The sequence below is a fragment of the Pongo pygmaeus genome, chromosome 21 (genome assembly GCF_028885625.2).
Source record: "Pongo pygmaeus isolate AG05252 chromosome 21, NHGRI_mPonPyg2-v2.0_pri, whole genome shotgun sequence".
Taxonomy (NCBI): domain Eukaryota; kingdom Metazoa; phylum Chordata; class Mammalia; order Primates; family Hominidae; genus Pongo; species Pongo pygmaeus.
In genome coordinates this window covers 13,306,826-13,325,569 of record NC_072394.2, presented here as the reverse complement: position 1 = coordinate 13,325,569, position 18,744 = coordinate 13,306,826, and the positions used below count along the sequence as shown (strand labels likewise).

Below are 18,744 nucleotides of genomic sequence, written 5' to 3'. Positions count from 1 at the left end.
TCAATAAATACAGAAAGATAACAGAAAAGGGCCAGGCGCAGTGGCTCACGCCTGTAATCCCAGCACTTTGGGAGACGGAAGTGTACAGATCACTTGAGGTCAGGAGTTCCAGACCAACCTGGCCAACATGGTGAAACCCTGTCTCTACTAAAAATATAAAAATTAGCCAGGTGTGGTGGCGGGTGCCTATAGTTCCAGCTACTCAGGAGGCTGAGGCAGGAGAATCGCTTGAACCTGGGAGGAGGAGGTTGCAGTGAGCCCAGATTGCACCAATGCACTCCAGCCTGGGCGACAGAGTGAGACTCTGTCGCAAAATAAAAAAAAAGAAAGATAACAGAAAAGGCCAATAAGCCAAGAAGATGTGAATTTTACAGTGAAGCAAAGATATCAGTGAAGCTCAGGTTCTAGAGACAGCTGCTGGTTCAATTCCAGGCTCTGCCACTTACGTGCTGAGTGACCTTCCATAGGTTACCCTGCTGCACCTCACCTACAGAATGGCAGTAATCCTCATACTCACCTCTTAGAATTGTTGTGAGTATTCAACAAGATAAAGAATGAAAGAGTGTTTGCTTTGCACAGGGCCTGGAATATAACAAGCCCTCAACAGAGGTATTTTGGCATGTTATTAACTAACAATAATAATAAACATGTGTGGGCCGGGCGCGGTGGCTCACCCCTGTAATCCTAGCACTTTGGGAGGCTGAGGCAGGTGGATCACAAGGTCAGGAGGTCAAGACCAGCCTGGCCAAGATGGTAAAACCCCGTCTCTACTAAAAACACAAAAATTAGTTAGCCGGGCATGGTGGTGGGCGCCTGTAATCCCAGCTACTCGGGAGGCTGAGGCATGAGAATCACTTGAATCTGGGAGGCGGAGGCTGCAGTGAGCTGACATCGCGCCACTGCACTCTAGCCTGGGTGACAGAGCAAGACTCCGTCTCAAAAATAATAACAATAATAATAATAAAAAAAGTGTGAGGACCAAACCATAACTAGCTTCTCCTCCAGGGTTCTACTGTATACAGAACAAGTGAAAGAGCTTGGGGTTATATTACCAAGCAGGCCATAAAACAACAGGAACCAAGAGAGCCGGCCTGCTGTCGGCACATGCATCACAGCAGGGACCATGTGGGAAGAGCTGCGGCAGATGAGGAAATGTCCCTAACCGCATGGGTGCTGGCAGGGATGTGAGGAACACAGAGAAGGAACAAAGGGGACAAGGATCTTCTCTGTCGCTAACAACAAATAAGATAAACAAATCAAATATAAATGTAAAATAAAATTTCACTTAGGAAAGGAGAAGGGAGTGAAAAAACGTTAAATCTAATTAAACTTTACGTTTTAAAGTTGCTGAAGTGGTCTTAAAAATCCTAAAATAAAGAAAATGCATTTAGCATTTCATCTGCATTCCAACATCCCTTGGGCTCACAGAGCCTTTTCGTACTGGAGCTGGAAGACAAATTCTCAAAATTAACCAAAAGACAGCAAATGTGTAATGCATGCTCTATGAATTTTGTTTCATTGGAGGCTGTAAAAGAGACAAGGCCAAAAGAAAATGTGACACACTGTTGATATAATTGTAGGACTTCTGGAAGTTCAAAACATTTGGAAATAAATTTTGATTAAAACTGTCTGTATATGCTGTATGAAAGGAGAAAAGGTTAGCCCTTGACAAGGATGGAAGGGGCCCTTGGGCCTGACAACATGCATAAGTTTAAGGCATTGCCACCTACTTCGTAGCATCTAACCATGATTTTTTACTCTTATTAGGGGAATAAGAAAGTAAATCTATAACCAACATTAAAATTACTTTGCACTTGTAATCAAAATAGTTCTATGATTTGTCTCTGACTATTCACAGAATTGTACATTCTGGTGTTTTTTGTTTTGTTTTGAGACAGGGTCTCTCACTCTGTTACCCAGGCTGGAGTGCAGCGGCACCATCTCAGCTCACTGCAGCCTTAATCTCCTGTGTGCAAGCGATCCTCCCACCTCAGCCTCCTGAATAACTGGGACTAGAGGCACACAACCCCGTGTGTGGCTAATTTTTTTGCATTTTTTGTAGAGACGAGATTTTGTCATATTGCCCAGGCTGGTCTTAAACTCCTGGGCTCAAGCAATCCACCCGTCTTGGCCTCCCAAAGTGCTGGGACTACAGACAAGAGCCACCTTACCCAGCCATAAATTCTGGTTTTTTAAGCCCAAGTTATTTTACATTTGCTTTTCCAAAATGCATTAAATTGTAATATTAAAATCCTTTAAAAAAAAAACTGTGTATAATTTATGTCAATTTTTCATCAAAATGATCAGATGTATTATACACCACGAGCTTAAATTCTGATCCATTATAAAATTATTTATGATTGCCCCAGGCACTTCATATAATTACCTAAATAAAATATACATTATTTCAAGAAGTATGCCAGGTGTGGTGGCACACCGTCTGTAGTCCCAGCTTGGGAGGCTGAGGAGAAAGGATCACTTGAGCCCAGGAGTTCAAGCCCAGCCTAGGTAACATAGCAAGACCCTCTCTGTCAAAAAGAAATAAATAAATAAAAGGTGTTTAGGAATACAAACACCCAATAATAATAAACACTCCTCTTTAAAAACGTAGACGAAAGCAGTTTTCCTTTCATTCAAGCATTCCTTAACAACTATAAATGTTCACCCATTTAAAATGCCTTCACTTACGCTTTTCTGATATTCTTTGCTTTCATCTATGTTTCAAGGGACTTTAGAGCATTCTAAAACTCATCTGAGATTACTCAGAAATGGAATGATTCCACAAACACCTGCAAGCAGAGAAGAACAATGCTGGCAGCATCTAATCCTTGTCTCAGAAAAGAAAAATAATTACTCAGAGGACTTGACTTAATTACTCATTCTGTGAAGAAACATGTTTGCAGCAAACCACTTTGGAGGATCCCAGTGGACACAGGGTAGGAAAAACCACTGGAGACATCCATGACCAGACTTGTAAATGGAGTTCTAAATTTGGATATTTCCAGGAGAGGCAAATCTATTCTGCTCCATCAGAACCCAAGTAAGAGTGGGATTTGAATTAAGGTGAGAATGTTCTGTTCATCTAGAATCCATGTATTCTTACAGCAAATGGACATTTTTTACAAGTAGGAAGAGAATTAAAAGGAAATGCCAAGGAGGAGTAGGAATATCACCCATCTAAACACGAGCACATCAAATGAGCTGACAATCCTCAATGTGGGCTCTGCTACAGAGCTTCAAAAAAATTTCAAAAATTTTATTAAGGTTGAAAATAGGCCTAATAAAAAAAAAATCTGGGTTTGCTTAATCCAGAGAGAGAAAGTTAAAGCATAGGAAACACTAAAGAGTTAACAATTAGGATGGGCTTGGTGGCTCACGCCTGTAATCCCAGCACTTTGGGCGGCCACGTCAGGTGGACTGCTTGAGCCCAGGAGTTCAAGACCAGACTTGGCAACATAGTGAAACACCATTTCTACTAAAAAAAAAAAAATACAAAAAAAATTAGCCGAGTGTGGTGGCACGTGCCTGTGGTCCCAGCAACTTGAGAGGCTGAAGTAGGATGATCACCTGAGCCCAGGAGGTGGAGGTTGCAGTGAGCGGAGATCTCCTACCACTGCACTCCAGCCTGGGTGACAGAGTGAAACCCTGTCAAAAAAAAAAAATAATAACTGTCTACAAAAGGGTGTAACTAGAGCAACAGATACTGCAGTTCGACATTGAGAAAGACATTCTACTTAGGAAGAGCTCAAAATGAAATGCATTACCAAAGGAGGCTATGTTTTCTAATTTAAAAAGAAACTTTTTTTCTTATGTATTTCTCCGTGAAGACCTATGAATATGTTTTCCAGCAACCTTGAAGAAAAGGGTAAAATATGATTATATTTAGTGCAATTTATCCCCAGAAACATGAAAAGAAACTAGAAATGAATGACACCCTTAAAGTCTTTACAGAATCATAGTTCTCCTGAAAACCAGGACCATTATTCTGAGACATTTTCTAGCTAAGTCTTGATTAGTCGAACTAGGTTGGCACACCCAAGAATAAACAGGTAAGCAGAGACCTAAATCTACATTATCCAATATGACAACCATGACCTATACATGGCCATTGGGCACCTGAAAGGTGGCTGGTCCGAATTGTTAAGTATAAACTACACACAAAGTTTTGAAGACTTATTACAAAATTCTTAGCACAATAGTGGGGAAAAGAGAAACTTATAGCACTAAATGTGTATATTAGAAAAGAAGAAAGAACTAAAATCAATAATCTAAGTTTCCTCCTTAGGAAACTAGAAAAACAAGAGCAATTAAATGCAGAGTAAGCAGAAGAAAAGCAATAACAAAAACTAGAGCAGAGTGCTTGCTTCAGTAGCACATATACTAAAATTGGAACAATACAGAGAAGATTAGCATATAAACTTTTTTTAAAAAAATAGAGCACAAATCAATTGACAATAGGAAACCAGTAGAGAAAATCAAAACAAAAGCTGGCTCTTTGAAAAAATAAAGTCAATAAGCTTCTAGAAAGGATAACTAAGAAAAAAAAAGAGGACACAAATCACCAATATCAAAAATGAAACAGGACATCACTATAGAGCCCATGGACATTAAAAAGAGGGTAAGGGGATACCACGAACAACTCTAAATCCACAAATCTGATCACTTAGACAAAAAGACCAATTCCCTTAGTTTCTCAGGGTTCCCAAAGAAAAAAAAAAAAAAATTAAGAAAAGACCAATTTCTTGAAAGGTACAATCTGCCAAAACTCTCACAAGAAGAAATAGACAGGCTGGGTGCAGTGGCTAATGCCTATAATCCCAGCACTTTGAGAGGCCGAGGCAGGTGCATCACCTGAGGTCAGGAGTTTGAGACCAGTCCAGCCAACATGGTGAAACCCCTTCTCCACTAAAAATACAAAAATTAGCTGGGCATGGTGGCATGCACCTGTAATCCCAGCTACTCAAAAGGTTGAGGCAGGAGAATTGCTTGAACCTGAGAGGCAGAGGTTGCAGTGAGCTGAGATCATGCCACTGCACTCCAGCCTGAGTGACCAAGCGAGACTCCATCTCAAAAAAAAAAAAAAGAAAGAAGAAGAAAAGACAATTTGGATAGACCTATATCCATTGAGGAAACTGAATCAATATTTAATAACCTTTCAAAAAGAAAGCACCAGGCCTAGATGGGGTCATTGGTGAATTCTATCAAACATTTAGGGAATAAATTATACCAATTTTCTACAATCTATCTCTTTCAGAAGATAGAAGCAGTGGGGGTACTTCCCAACTCATTCTATGGGGCCAGAATCTACCCTAATACCGAAACCAGATAAAAAAATTACAAGAGCCAGGCGCAGTGGCTCATGCCTGTAATCCCAGCACTTTGGGGCCTAGACATGTAGATCACTTGAAGTCAGGAATTCGAAACCAGCCTGGCAAACATGGTGAAACCCCATCTCTACTAAAAACACAAAAATTAGCCAGGTGTGGTGGCACACACCTGGATCCCAGCTACTCAGGAGGCTGAGGTATGAGAATCGTTTGAACCCGGAAGGCAGAGGTTGCAGAGCCAAGATTGCACCACTGCACTCCAGCCTGGACAAAGTCCAATACCTCTCACTAATACAGACACAAAAATCCTCAACAAAATAGCAAATAGAATCCAACAATGTATAAAAAGAATTATACACCATGATCAAGTGGGATTTATCCCAGGTATGCAAAGCTGGTTCAACTCAAAAATCAATTAATCAATCAAGCTAAAGAAGAAAAATCGCATCATCACATCCATAAACACAGAAAAAGCATTTGATGAACTTTAATATCTAGTCATGATAGAAACCCTCAGTAAACTAGGAATGGCTTTTTTTTTTTTTGAGACAGAGTCCCGCTCTGTCATCCAAGCTGGAGTACAGTGGCGTAATCTCAGCTCACTGCAACCTCCGCCTCCCACGTTTAAGCGATACTCCTGCCTCAGCCTCCCAAGTAACTGGGATTACAGGTGCGTGCTACCACGCCTGGCTAATTTTTGTATTTTTAGTAGAAATGGGGTTTCCCATGTTGCCCAGGCTGGTCTCAAACTCCTGACTTCAGATGATCTGACCTCCTCGGCTTCCCAAAGTGCTGGGATTACAGGCATGAGCCACCACGACTGGCCGGGGAGACCTTCTTCAACTTGATAAACAGTATCTTCAAAAAACCTACAGGAAACGTCATACTTAACAGTGGGAAACTAGAAGCTTTCCCGCTAAGAGCAGAAATAAGCCAAGGATATCCCCACTCACCACTCTTTCCAACAATGGACTGGAAGTCCTAGCTAATAAAATAAGGCAAGAAATAAAAAGAAAAATAAAACTGTCTTTGTTCACAGATGACATGATCATCCAAGAAGAAAATCCTAAAGACTAAACAAAAAAAACTGAAACCAGGCAGTGATTACAGCAAGGCTGCAGGATACAAAAGTCAATCACTTTCCTATATACCAGCAATGAACAGGTGGAATTTGAGATTAAAAACACAATACCATTTACATTAGCACCCCCCAGAATGAAACACTTAGGTATAAATCTTTAAAAAATTTAGAAGATCTATATGAGAAAAATTAAAGAAGTGATTAAAGAAGTCAGAGCACTAAATAAATGGAGAGATATTCCATGTTCATAGACAGGGAGATTCAATACAGTCAAGTTGTCAGTTCTTCCCAACTTCATCTATAGACTCAATGCAATCCCAATCTAAATCCAGCAAGTTATTTTGCAGATATCAACAAACTGGTTCTAAAGTTTATATGGGGAAGCAAAAGACCCAGAATGGTCAAAAAAATATTAAAAGAGAAGAACAAAGTTAACGGGCTGACACTATATGACTTCAATACTTATAATAAAGCTACAATAAATAAGACAGTGTGGTATCGATGAAAGAAGAGAGAAACAGACCAATGGAACAGAACAGAGAGCCCAGAATTCGACCCTGATAAATACAGTGAATTGATCTTTGACAAAGGAGCAAAGGCAATACAATGGAGCAAGGGGTCTTTTCAACAAATGATGTTGGAATAACTGGATATCCACATACAAAATCGTGCCCTAGACAAAGACCACAGACCCTTCACAAAAATTACCTGAAATGAATCATAGGCCTAAATGTAAAATGCAAACCTATAAAGCTCCTAGAAGATAACAGGAAAAAATCTAGATTATGTTGGGTAGGATGATGACTTTTTAGATATAATATCAAAGGCACAATCTATGAAAATAAGAATTGATAAGCTGAGCTTTTTTAAAATTCAAATTTTCCTCTCCATGAAAGGCAGTGTCAAGAGAATGAAAAGACAAGCCACAGACTGAGAAAAAATATTTACAAAAGAAATATCCTGTAAAGGATAAATATTTGCAAATTGAATATTCACAGAAGACATATCTGATAAAGGATAAATATTTGCAAGTTGAATATTTGCAAAAGACATATCTGATAAAGGACTAGTATCCAAAATATAAAAAGAACTCTTAAAACACAGTAACAAAACAATCCAATTTTTTAAAATGGGCCAAAGACCTTAACAGATACCTCACCAAAGATGATATACAGATAGTAAATAAGCATATGAAAAAATGTTCCATATCATATGTCATCAGGGAAATGCAAATTAAAATGAGGTACCACTATATACCTATTAGAATGGCCGAAATCCAAAACAATTACAACACCAAATATTAGCAAGAACGGGGAGCAACAGGAACTCTCATTCATTGCTGGTGGGAATGCAAAATGATCCAGCCACTTTGCAAGACAGTTTGGCAGCTTCTTAACAAACTAAACATACTCTTATTAAGTCCAGCAATTGCATTTCTTGGTATCTGCACAAAAGAGCTGAAAACTTATATACATACAAAACCTGCTATAAACACAGATGTTTGGCCAGGCATGGTGGCTCACACCTGTAATCCCAGCACTTTGGGAGGCTGAGGTGGGCGGATTACCTGAGGTCAGGAGTTCGAGACCAGCCTGGCCAACATGCCAAAACCCCATCTCTACTACAAATACAAAAATTAGCCAGGTGTGGTGGCACGCACCTGTAATCCCAGCTACTCGGGAGGCTGAGGCAGGAGAATCGCTTGAACCCGTGAGGCAGAGGTTGCAGTGAGCCGAGATCACACCACTGCACTCCAGCCTGGGCAACAGAGCAAAACTCCATCTCAAAAAATAAAATAAATAAAAAATAAGAAAACATAGATGTTTATAGCAGCTTTATTCATAACTGCCTAAACTTGGAAACAATCAAGATATCCTTCAGTAAGTGAATAAATAAACTGTGGTATCTCCAGACTATAGAACATTATTCAGTGCTAATACAAAATGAGCTATTAAGCCATGAAAAGAGAAACTTTAAATGCATACTACTAAGTCAAAGAAGCCAATCAGAAAAGGCTACACACTGTATTATTCCAACTATATGACATTCTAAAAAAGGAAAAACTATGGAGGCAGTAAAAAGATCAGTGGTTGACAAGAGTTAGGGAAGAGAGAGGGATGAATAGCCAGAGCACAGAGGATTTTTAGGGCACTAAAAACTACCATTACTGGCCGGGCGTGGTGGCTCATGCCTGTAATCCCAGTACTTTGGGAGGCCAAGGCAGGCGGATCACGAGGTCAGGAGATCGAGACCATCCTGGCTAACACGGTAAAACCCCGTCTCTACTAAAAAAAAAAAAATACAAAAAAAAATTAGCTGGGTGTGGTGGCTGGCGTCTGTAGTCCCAGCTACTCGGGAGGCTGAGGCAGGAGAATGGCATGAGCCTGGGAGGCGGAGCTTGCAGTGAGCCAAGATTGTGCCACTGTGCTCCAGTATGGGCGACAGAGCAAGACTCCATCTCAAAAAAAAAAAAAAAAAAAAAATTACCATTACTGACTATATACCCAAAGGACTATAAATCATTCTACTATAAAGACACATGTACATGTATGTTTACTGCCGTACTTTCAACAATAGCAAAGACTTGGAAGCAACCCAAATGTCCATCAGTGATAGACTGGATAAAGAAAAGGTGGCACCTACACACCATGGAATACTATGCAGCCATAAAAAAGGATGAGTTCATGTCCTTCGCAGGGACATGGATGAAGCTGGAAACCATCATTCTCAGCAAACCATCACAAGAACAGAAAACCAAACACCACATGTTCTCACTCATAAGTGGGAGCTGAATAAGGAGAACACATGGACACACCAGGACCTGTTGAGGGGTGAGGGGCTAGGGGAGGGATAGCATTACGAGAAATAACTAATGTAGGTGACGGGTGGATGGGTGCAGCAAACCACCATGGTACATGTATACCTATGTAACAAAACTGCACGTTCTGCACATGTACCCCAGAACTTAAAGTATAATAATAATTTTTTTAAAAAAGACAAAATGTTAGGAGAAAACAACTGTCAAGCTAGGATTCCATGCCCAGCTAAGCAATCATAAAAAATTAAGGCAAAATAAAAACATTTTAAAACCTACAATGACTATGTTCTACTAACAGACTCTTAGTAAACAACTGATATATCATAGACTGTACTTCAGAAAGAAGAGCCCAAAGAAGGAAGCAAGACAGGTTGGTGACCACAGAAATTGATAAAATATATTATCAAATACAGCCAGTTACAGATTATAAATAAATTATGATTAAAAGTGATTATGATTATGATGAAAAGAAAAGTGGCAACATGGATGAACCTTGAAAACATTATGCTAAGTGAAAGAAGCCAGGAACAAAACCACACATTATATAATTCCATTTACATAAAATGTTCAGAATAGACAAATCTAAAGAGATGGAAATTAGATTAATGGCTACCTAGGACTGGGGCAACAAAGAAGAGAGTGGGAGTAGGCTAGTACTGTTGATGAGTACAGGATTTCTTTTAAGTGGGATAAAAGTGTTGTAAAATTAGATTGTGGCAATGGTTGCACAACTCTTAATAAACTAAAAAAATTGACTTGTACACTTTAAATGGGTGAATTGTATAGTATGTGTATTATATCTCAATAAAGTTATTTTAAAAAGTGGAACTAGAAAGGAAAAGGGGATGTTCAAATATGCTAAGATCCTTATAAATTTTGATAGAAATTTTTGTAACTATTCATGAATGTTAAAAACTTAGAAATAACCATTAGGAGAATAAAAACACCATCTACAGCTCCCTCTATATACACACACATACACACACACACAAACACACACACATACACACACTTCCTCTCATCTACTAAAAGACAGAGTCTATGAGACTAGGTCAAAAAAATCTTATTGAGAAGCCAGAACAGAAAAAGAAACAAAATCATAAAAATAAAACAAAAAATACTCTGTATGATACTGTAATGGTAGACACATGTCATTATAAATTTGCCCAAACCCACAGAATATTAGAGTGAACCCTAGTGTAAACAGGAGACTGTGGGTGATAATGATGTGCCATGAACAACTGTTACAATCCAACAATGAACTTAGGTTCATCAGTTGTAACAAATGCAGCACTCTAGTGGGGGATGTTGATAATGAGGGAGGCTATGCATGTGGGGGCAGGGATATATGGAATATCTCTGTACCTTCCTCTCAGTTTTACTGTGAACCTAAAACTGCTCTAATCAAATAAAGTCTTTATTTAGAAAAAAAAAGAGAATGTAAACTACCTCATCATTGCTTGTAATGATTACATAGTAAAATCATATTTTGAATATATTCAGTTAAATAAAATATATTTTAAATTAATTTCACCTATTTCTTTTTACTTTTTAAAATGTGGCTACAAGAACTTAAAATGACATATTTGGCTCACATTTGAGGCTTGCACACATTTGAGGCTTCTCACATTTGAGGCTTCTATTGGACAGGGCTAAGCTAAACAATCAAAGAAATACCACTGTATTAGCCACACCTCTGGGTTCCCAAACATTTTCAAAATGTGAACAGAAGAAGGGAGGAGGGCAAATGCCAGCAGGAGCATTCTGAGGACATGTGTTAAGTACAACAGCAGCAATAGCAGCAGCTAGTATGTGGTTCTAAGTAAGTAACAAGCATAAACAATGACTTTCCAGGAAAGGAGATGCTGAGTTGCAGCTTCTTTTTTCTCTCCATCCAGGAGTCTCTCAAAGACCCCTTCCTGGATGTGGCTCTCCTGCTTACCTTTGATAAGCTCCGGCCTGTACATTTTACGCAGCTGCTCCAGGAAGCTGTTGTAGAAGCCCTCTGCCTGCTCCGTGGGCATCGCTAGGTGGAAATCAGGCTTGTTTCCCTTCAGGACACACTGGAGGGTAAACTGGCTGACACACAGAATCTCGTACTGTTTGTCCATCACACTCTTCGACCAGTGCTTCCCGCTCTCATCCTCAAATACGCGCAGGTTTAGAATCTTTCGGACCCTAAGGGGAAAAAGAGCAGTGAGAGCTACCTGAGAGATCACAAGCCCCCCAACACACTCCATACCCCAAAAATGTCACCAGCTTCCGGCCAAATAAGGACATAATGATGACTCCATCCCTGACAGGAGGCATGACCTCAGGCAAGTCACTTATCCACCCTGTGCTTCAGTGTCCTCAGTTGCGATACAGAATAATAACAGTTCTACCTCACACAGTTGTTTTGAGATTGCTTCTTTTTTGCCAGTCGCTCCAGTTCACAGCAGCTACTGGTGAGAACTGGGGATAAGATGACAACCACCTATTCTCTGCTCCTTTAGGTCGGGGATATGTCAAAACATGGGTCCAATTGTAATTTTTCATGAACGAATTCATCACATTAGGATAAATGACATCCATTTTTATACCCCTTCTTGGAGCTACTCAAAATGAATAATTCAGCTGAGCACGGTGGCTCACGCCTGTCCTCCCAGCACTTTGGGAGGCCACAGTGGGTGGATCACCTGAGGTCAGGAGTTCGAGACCAGCCTAGCCAACATAGAGAAACCCCATCTCTACTAAAACTACAAAAGTTAGCCAGGCATGGTGGCGGGCACCTTTAATCCCAGCTACTCAGGAGGCTTAGGCACAAAAATCGCTTGAACCAGGGGGCAGAGATTGCAGTAAGCTAAGACTGCAACACTGCACTCCAGGCTGGGCGACAGAGGGAGACTCTGTCTCAAAAGAAAAAAAACAAAAAAAAAGAACAATTCAGCAAATACACTGAGAGAAAAATCATGGTTATTGCAAATATGCAAAAAGATCTGGAGAAAGACACCTTGACAACTATGTCACAAGCTCCTTAAGCCCCAGAGGGGCTCTCCCTATACATGTGGATGAAGAAGGATAGTCACCATGGCAAGAAAGTCGACCAGGTGACATCTATAGGGTCAGATTTGAGAAGCACAGCAGAGAACCACCAGCATGAAAGCTGAAATCCCATCATTTGAGAGCCACCCTTCTGGATGATGTTAAGTAGATGACAGTTTCAAAGACTCTATAAATACTAATTCACTGGCTCTTAATATGGGCATCCTCAGGGACAGGTGCTACTCATTACCCCCTCTCCACAGCCAAGACTTGTCTTATGTTGAATCACATCTCTTAAGCACCAGGCTAAGTATTAGCTCTGTAGTATGTCAGAGCCATAAAGACATTCAAACCCACAGCCTCAGTTTTTAGCCATTACACCATTCTACAACTTCTTTGAGTATCCAGGGGACAGCTACTAAAATACCACCATCACTGAAGTAGTATTGAATGATAGTTATCCATCATCAACACCTTAGCAGGAATTCATTTTCAAGTCTGATTTTCAATCTAACACAAAAGAATCAGTTGGGCAGGGTTATACACAAGCTCTGAGCACCAAGAGCCAGAATAAATGGATCCAGCATCTAAAGTAAAAGTGCCCCGTGGTAATGGAGGGGAGGAGGTGCACGGAGGGCACATTCTGATTTTATGTCTGGAATGAATGGGAGCTATAAAGTGAACAATCATTAAGCAGGATTTTAGGGCCATATTTCATCTATGCTGCCTTGGCTAAGACACCTAAACCTTTCTGTAGTCGAGTTTGCCCATCTGTAAACTCAGAGAGCCGGGCAGGCAGCAGCAACGGCAACCCCTGCTCCTCAACCCCCGCCACCACCTTAGTAAAAAGATCATTGGCTTCAAGGTCAGGGAGCCCAGACTCTAACTGGGGCTCAGGCTTTTTGCTAAGTGTGTGTGCATGAACTGGGGCAAGGAATTTAACCTCTCTGAGTTCTAGATCCCTATGTGCACAGCGAGCTAGCAGACATTCTAAAAATACATAGTGCCCAGATAACATTGCCCAATTTAAAAAAGAGAAACCAAACATAAGAAAAGAGGCTTGGTTTTTGCGTTAAGAAAACAAGAGGCATGCTCTGAGGCCATAGTAGCAAACAGACAGAGGATAGGCGGTGCTCCTGCTCTAAGGCTGACTTAGCATTGAGGTCTCCCAGATCATTCTTCCTCAGTCTCCTTCTCTGAAACACGGAGATAACCATACTACATCCAATGCGACAATGGTTAAAAGTGACAGGGGCTCACTTCACAGGCACAAAGTACTATGGAAGTTCCCAGCATAACCACCACCACATAGCCCACTCAAACAGCAATGACAGAAATGCATCTTACATGTGCTCCAGTTCCTTCTGCGTATCCTCCAGGGAAATACCCAGCAACACACATATGCCCCTTCCAATGGCACTAATCTGCTCTCCTCCAACTAGAAAGGAATCAAAAGGGAGAGAAGAACTCAGAACCAAACAAGGTCATAAAGCACTTTTAAGTAACCATAGGAGTATTTTAAACATCATACATACTTCTTATAACTTCTTTGGTTAAAGTCAGTATGTATTCGAAAATGAAAAGAGTTACATAAATGCAGTGAGATGATAACAATTCCCATCCATTCTGATTTTATCTCTGGAATGAATGAGAGCTGTAAAGTGAACAACCATTAAGCAGGATCTTAGGGCCATATTTCATCTATGTTACCTTGGGTAAGACACCCAAAATTTTCTATGGTCAAGTTTGCCCATCTATAAAAACAGAACTGTGTTTTCCTCCCCCAGAGAAGCCAGCTCAGCTATATTAATTCTCAGAAAAGAGATTCCTGCCTTTTGCAGAAAATCAAAAAAATATGGTAACACAGTATACAGGAAGCACAAAGTGGAAAATGTTCATATCATAAATGATTTTCCTACTTACTATGAGGACAAATACATAATACATAAAAATCACAATTTATGTGTTAAGCTTCAACTCATCAAACTGCTATTATTTCCCAGTTTAGTTTTGCGGTTACATTCTAAGCCAATGATCTCCAAATATTTTTCAATCATGCATCTTGTCCATTTGAAAAAAAAAGGCTCTAAGCACATACTCCTAACATTTGTATATGTATTTACAACCAAATGTATGCCCTACTACCACTAGACAATATCTCAAATGGTAGCAAGATGCATCATTATGGGCCGGGTATGGTGGTTTATGCCTATAATCCCAGCACTTTGGGAGGCTGAGGCAGGCAGTCACATGACGTCAGGAGTTCGAGATCAGCTTGGCCAACATGGCGAAATCCCATCTCTAATAAAAATACAAAAATTAGCCGGGCATGGTGGCGGGCGCCTGTAATCCCAGCTACTCAGGAGGCTGAGGCAGGAGAATCATTTGAATCCAGAAGGTGGAGATTGCAGTGAGCCAAGATCACACCATTGCACTCCAGCCCTCCAGCCTGGGTGACAAGAGTGAATCTCCATCTCAAAAAAAAAAAAAAAAAGTGCATCTTTATGATGGAGAATTCCTGGTTTTTTTCATTTGTTTGTCTTTTTAAGAGGCAGGATCTCTCTATGTTGTCCAAGCTGGAGTGCAGTGACTATTCACAGGTGCAATTCCACTACTAATCAGCACAGGAGTTCTGACCTGCTCTATGTCCAACCTAGGCTGGTCCATCCCTCCTGATGGTCCTCTGGTCCTGGGAACTCACCATATTGATGCAGAACTTTGGTATGACAGCAGGTCAGCATAGCGTACTATAGCCCAGAACCCCTGGGCTCAAGCAATCCTCCCTGCCTGGGCTTCCAGAGTAGCTGGGACTATGGATGCATGCCAACATACCCAGCTAAATCTGTATTTCAAGTGGTGCTCTTTAAAATTTTCTATTTTTTGCCAATTATTTGCCAATCTTATTAGATTATGTTGTTTTACTACTTCATCTTGTACTGACCTAATGTTCTAATTGGAATAGAAGGGTCAACTCAGCCATTTTCTTGTTGTTTGCTTGCTTCTGCAGGATAATAGCTATAAATATAACTAACACAGTAGCAAAGACTATGCCATGTTGCAATACACTGCTAAAGAAAGAGTGAGAAACCTCCCTCTTTCTTCAGTTGTAATGGCAAGAGACCACCTGCTATTCAGATCCCAGCAGAGCACATCAATCCATTCCTGAAATATCAGTAATGCTTAATTTCTTTATTTTTATGCTAAAAATTTTTAAATCTTTTCTTCTGTGCTGCTTTTCTTATAACGAACTATGTGTGTGTGACTTATTGTCCTTTGAGCCACTGCCTCAAAAGCTGAAATAGAAATAATCTATCCTGACATAGGCAGTAAACAATTGGGGGTTGGTTTGCTCATTTGCATTGCTTCAGAAAAAGCCTTTGGCTTTATTCGTTCTTTGAATAAATCAACATTACTTTCTATGTTGATATACTTTCTAAATTTTTCCCAAAGTATGTTTTAAAAAATAAAGGTCATGAAGTTATATCTATCATCGAAGTAAGGATTATATATTTTAGAAAATATGAGAAACACGAAAAAAAGAACAAAGGTAAGTACTTTAATATTTTAATGATTTCCTTTTAATATTTTATCTATTCATACATTTTAATTCATATTTGTTTTCAACTACTATAATAATGTTGCATGTAAATTTTTATAATAATATTGCATAAGAATTTTTTCATGTCATAACCTTTTCCTAAACACCTTTTAATAGATTCATCTCATCGAGGAGACTGATTAACCATTCCATTTTGCTGGACATATGGCTTCTTTCAAAATTTTCACCTCAATAAATAACAGTATAGTGAAAATCTTTGTACACTAAAGCCTTTTCTACAGTTAGGATTATCTGCTTAGAGTAGATTCTAGAATCACTGTCAAAGAATTTTGACAGTTTTATAATTATCTTAACATGAAACAAATTATGGCCCAAAGTCTATATATGACACAGAGACTGCTGTCTTATTTTGGAGCAGTTTTGTCCCCCCTCCAGGGACAAGTAGAAGGACTAGGAGATTCAAAAGGATTTTTTATTATAAGTAAATGGATCACCAAGGGAAAAAAATCTGAGAATCACCACTTTGAACAAAAGATCAAAGGGCTGGAAAAGACCTGAGATGTTTGGTCAATTTTTCTACCTACTAGTGGCATCAGACCTGAGATCTCTACTTCAAGAATTCATAACCTTTAAAGTTAACCTAGTTAAACCCAAACATTTTAGATCCTCTTCCAACACTGTTTATGGACATCAAATTTTAGCTGCTGACACTGAATGATGGGACATGGGGGTTATTGCACTATTCCATCTGTTAATATGTTTGAAATGTGCCATAATAAACTTTTAAAAATCAGATTATCACAATACCCAACCTAAGGCATCAAAATGTGTTTGATCAAGCTGGGTGCGGTGGCTCATGCCTGTAATCCCAGCACTTTGGGAAGCCGAGGCAGGCAAATCACTTGAGGCCAGGAGTTTGAGACCAGCCTAGTCAACATGACAAAACCCTGTCTCCACTAAAAATACAAAAAAATTAGCCAAGCACAGTGGCGTGCACCTGTAAGCCCAGCTACTCAGGACACAGAGGCATGAGAATTGCTTGAACCCAGGAGGCAGAGGCTGCAGTGATCAGAGATGGCACCACTGTACTCCAGCCTGGGCAACAGAGCAAGACTCTCTCAAAACAAAAACAAAACCAATTAGCCAATTGGAGAAATCTGATGGACTGGGCATCAAATTATATTAATGGGTTACTATAAAAAAAATGTGTTTGACCAATCACATAAATTGAATATACCACATAGTAAAATGTGTGACTCCTAAGCTGGACATAGTGGTGGCACATGCCTATAGTCTAACTACTCAGGATGCTGAGGCTAAAGGATCACTTGAGCCCAAGAGTTTGAGGTTGTAGTAAGTTATAATAGTGCCACTGCACTCCAGCCTGGGTAACAGAGCAAGACCCCATCTCTAAAACAAACAAACCATAAATACATAAATTTAAAATAAGTGTGACGTCAACCAACTATTTTAAAATAAAATAAAATGTGTGACTCCTGATATTCTATGCTGTCCTGACCATAAAACAGGAAGTTAACATTTTAGAACCCCTAAAATAAAATGCCATTCAAACACAGCCACATTTCAGTGAAACCCGCCACATTTTAAAGGAATCAGAAAATCTCTTTCCATTACAATGCAACTAGAAGGCCTGCATAAGTAGAGGGCCCTTCTAACAGAATTCCACAGTTCCCCAACCCAGAATTCCCGAATTATTTACACTTTCCCATAATTAACACCCTTATCTTTTTTAATATGCAGGTTTGGTTGTTTTAACTGAAAGCATATAACTTACTTAATGAACCAAAATAACCCAAACTCTATTCAGCACATCTCACAGAATACACATTTTCAATATTCCAGATTAGCAGGGTGGAGAGTTCAGGAGAGAGATCAAAATTTAAATCTGTCAGTGATGACCACACACAGCAGCAGACTGCAAGATTCTTCTCAATAACGCAAAACATCTTTCATCTATGAATTTTCCCAGTTTTCATGAATTTAAATATTTACAGAAATGTTATAAAAGCTTTAAAATTCCTAAATCCCAGTGCTACTCTATTCCCTATTATTCCAGGACCATTTCTAAAACCAAAGCTACCAGAACAGCTTAGAAATCATTAGGCGGGATTGAAAAATAGACTCTTAGATTTAAATATATGGTTTTGGTGGGTTTGGTTGTTTCTTCAGGGGTTTTTGTTGTTTTTGTTTTGTTTTTTGTTTTGGGGTTTTGTTTGTTTGTTGTTGTTTTGAGACAGAGTCACGCTCTGTCTCCCAGGCTGGAGGTTAGTGGCACAATCTCGGCTCACTGCAACCTCTGCCTCCCAGGTTCAAGCGATTCTCCTACTTCAGCCTCCCGAGTAGCTGGGATTATAGGCACCCACCACTGCTCCCGGCTAATTTTTGTATTTGTAGTAGAGATGGGGTTACTCTATGTTGGCCAGGCTGGTCTCGAACTCCTGGCCTCAGGTGATCTGCCCGCCTTGGCCTCCCAAAGAGCTGGGATTACAGGTGTGAGCCACAGCCCCTGGCCTGTTTTGTTTTTAATTCATACTTTTGTGGACACAAGAACACATATTTGGTGCAGACTGGCTCCAAGGACAGGATATCTGAAATTATTTGAACTGAAACAATATAGTTGTGCCAATAAAGACAGAAAAGACTAAAGACAATATAAAGCTTGTCACTTAAATGTTTTTTAAAAAATAACTTTCGTACCGTGGTTTTCTTAAAACGACTACATTATCTACACTAATCATCTGGACCTCTGATGCCCAACCGAGACTAAAGTGCTCGAGTGATGACCAGGGGTCGGGTAGCTTGGTCCACAAGAAAAAAAGAAATGTTTTCATCTTGAATTATTTAGATCCCGACCCCTCCGCGCAGAGTTCAGCGGGCGAGGGCGAGGGGCGTCCTGGGCAGGTGGCGCCCCTCA

General features: G+C 39.9%; 1 protein-coding gene, 1 non-coding gene and 1 pseudogene across 2 annotated transcripts in view; 2 read left to right on the top strand and 1 right to left on the bottom strand.

The window, feature by feature from the left end:
- Window positions 1–18,744, bottom strand: part of DTD1 (D-aminoacyl-tRNA deacylase 1) — a 173,169-nt gene that overhangs the window by 153,645 nt on the left and 780 nt on the right. Inside the window, exons 2-3 of the mRNA XM_054468180.2 lie at window positions 13,598–13,688; window positions 11,169–11,404 (exon numbers count right to left, since the gene is read on the bottom strand). Coding sequence (XP_054324155.1) covers window positions 11,169–11,404; window positions 13,598–13,688 — 327 coding nt within the window. The remainder of the gene's footprint in view (window positions 1–11,168; window positions 11,405–13,597; window positions 13,689–18,744) is intronic.
- Window positions 1,636–1,756, top strand: LOC129022193 (U6atac minor spliceosomal RNA). The gene has a single exon (XR_008496282.1). It is a non-coding gene; the product is annotated as a U6atac minor spliceosomal RNA (small nuclear RNA).
- LOC129022156 (U6 spliceosomal RNA) lies at window positions 4,357–4,413 on the top strand (annotated as a pseudogene).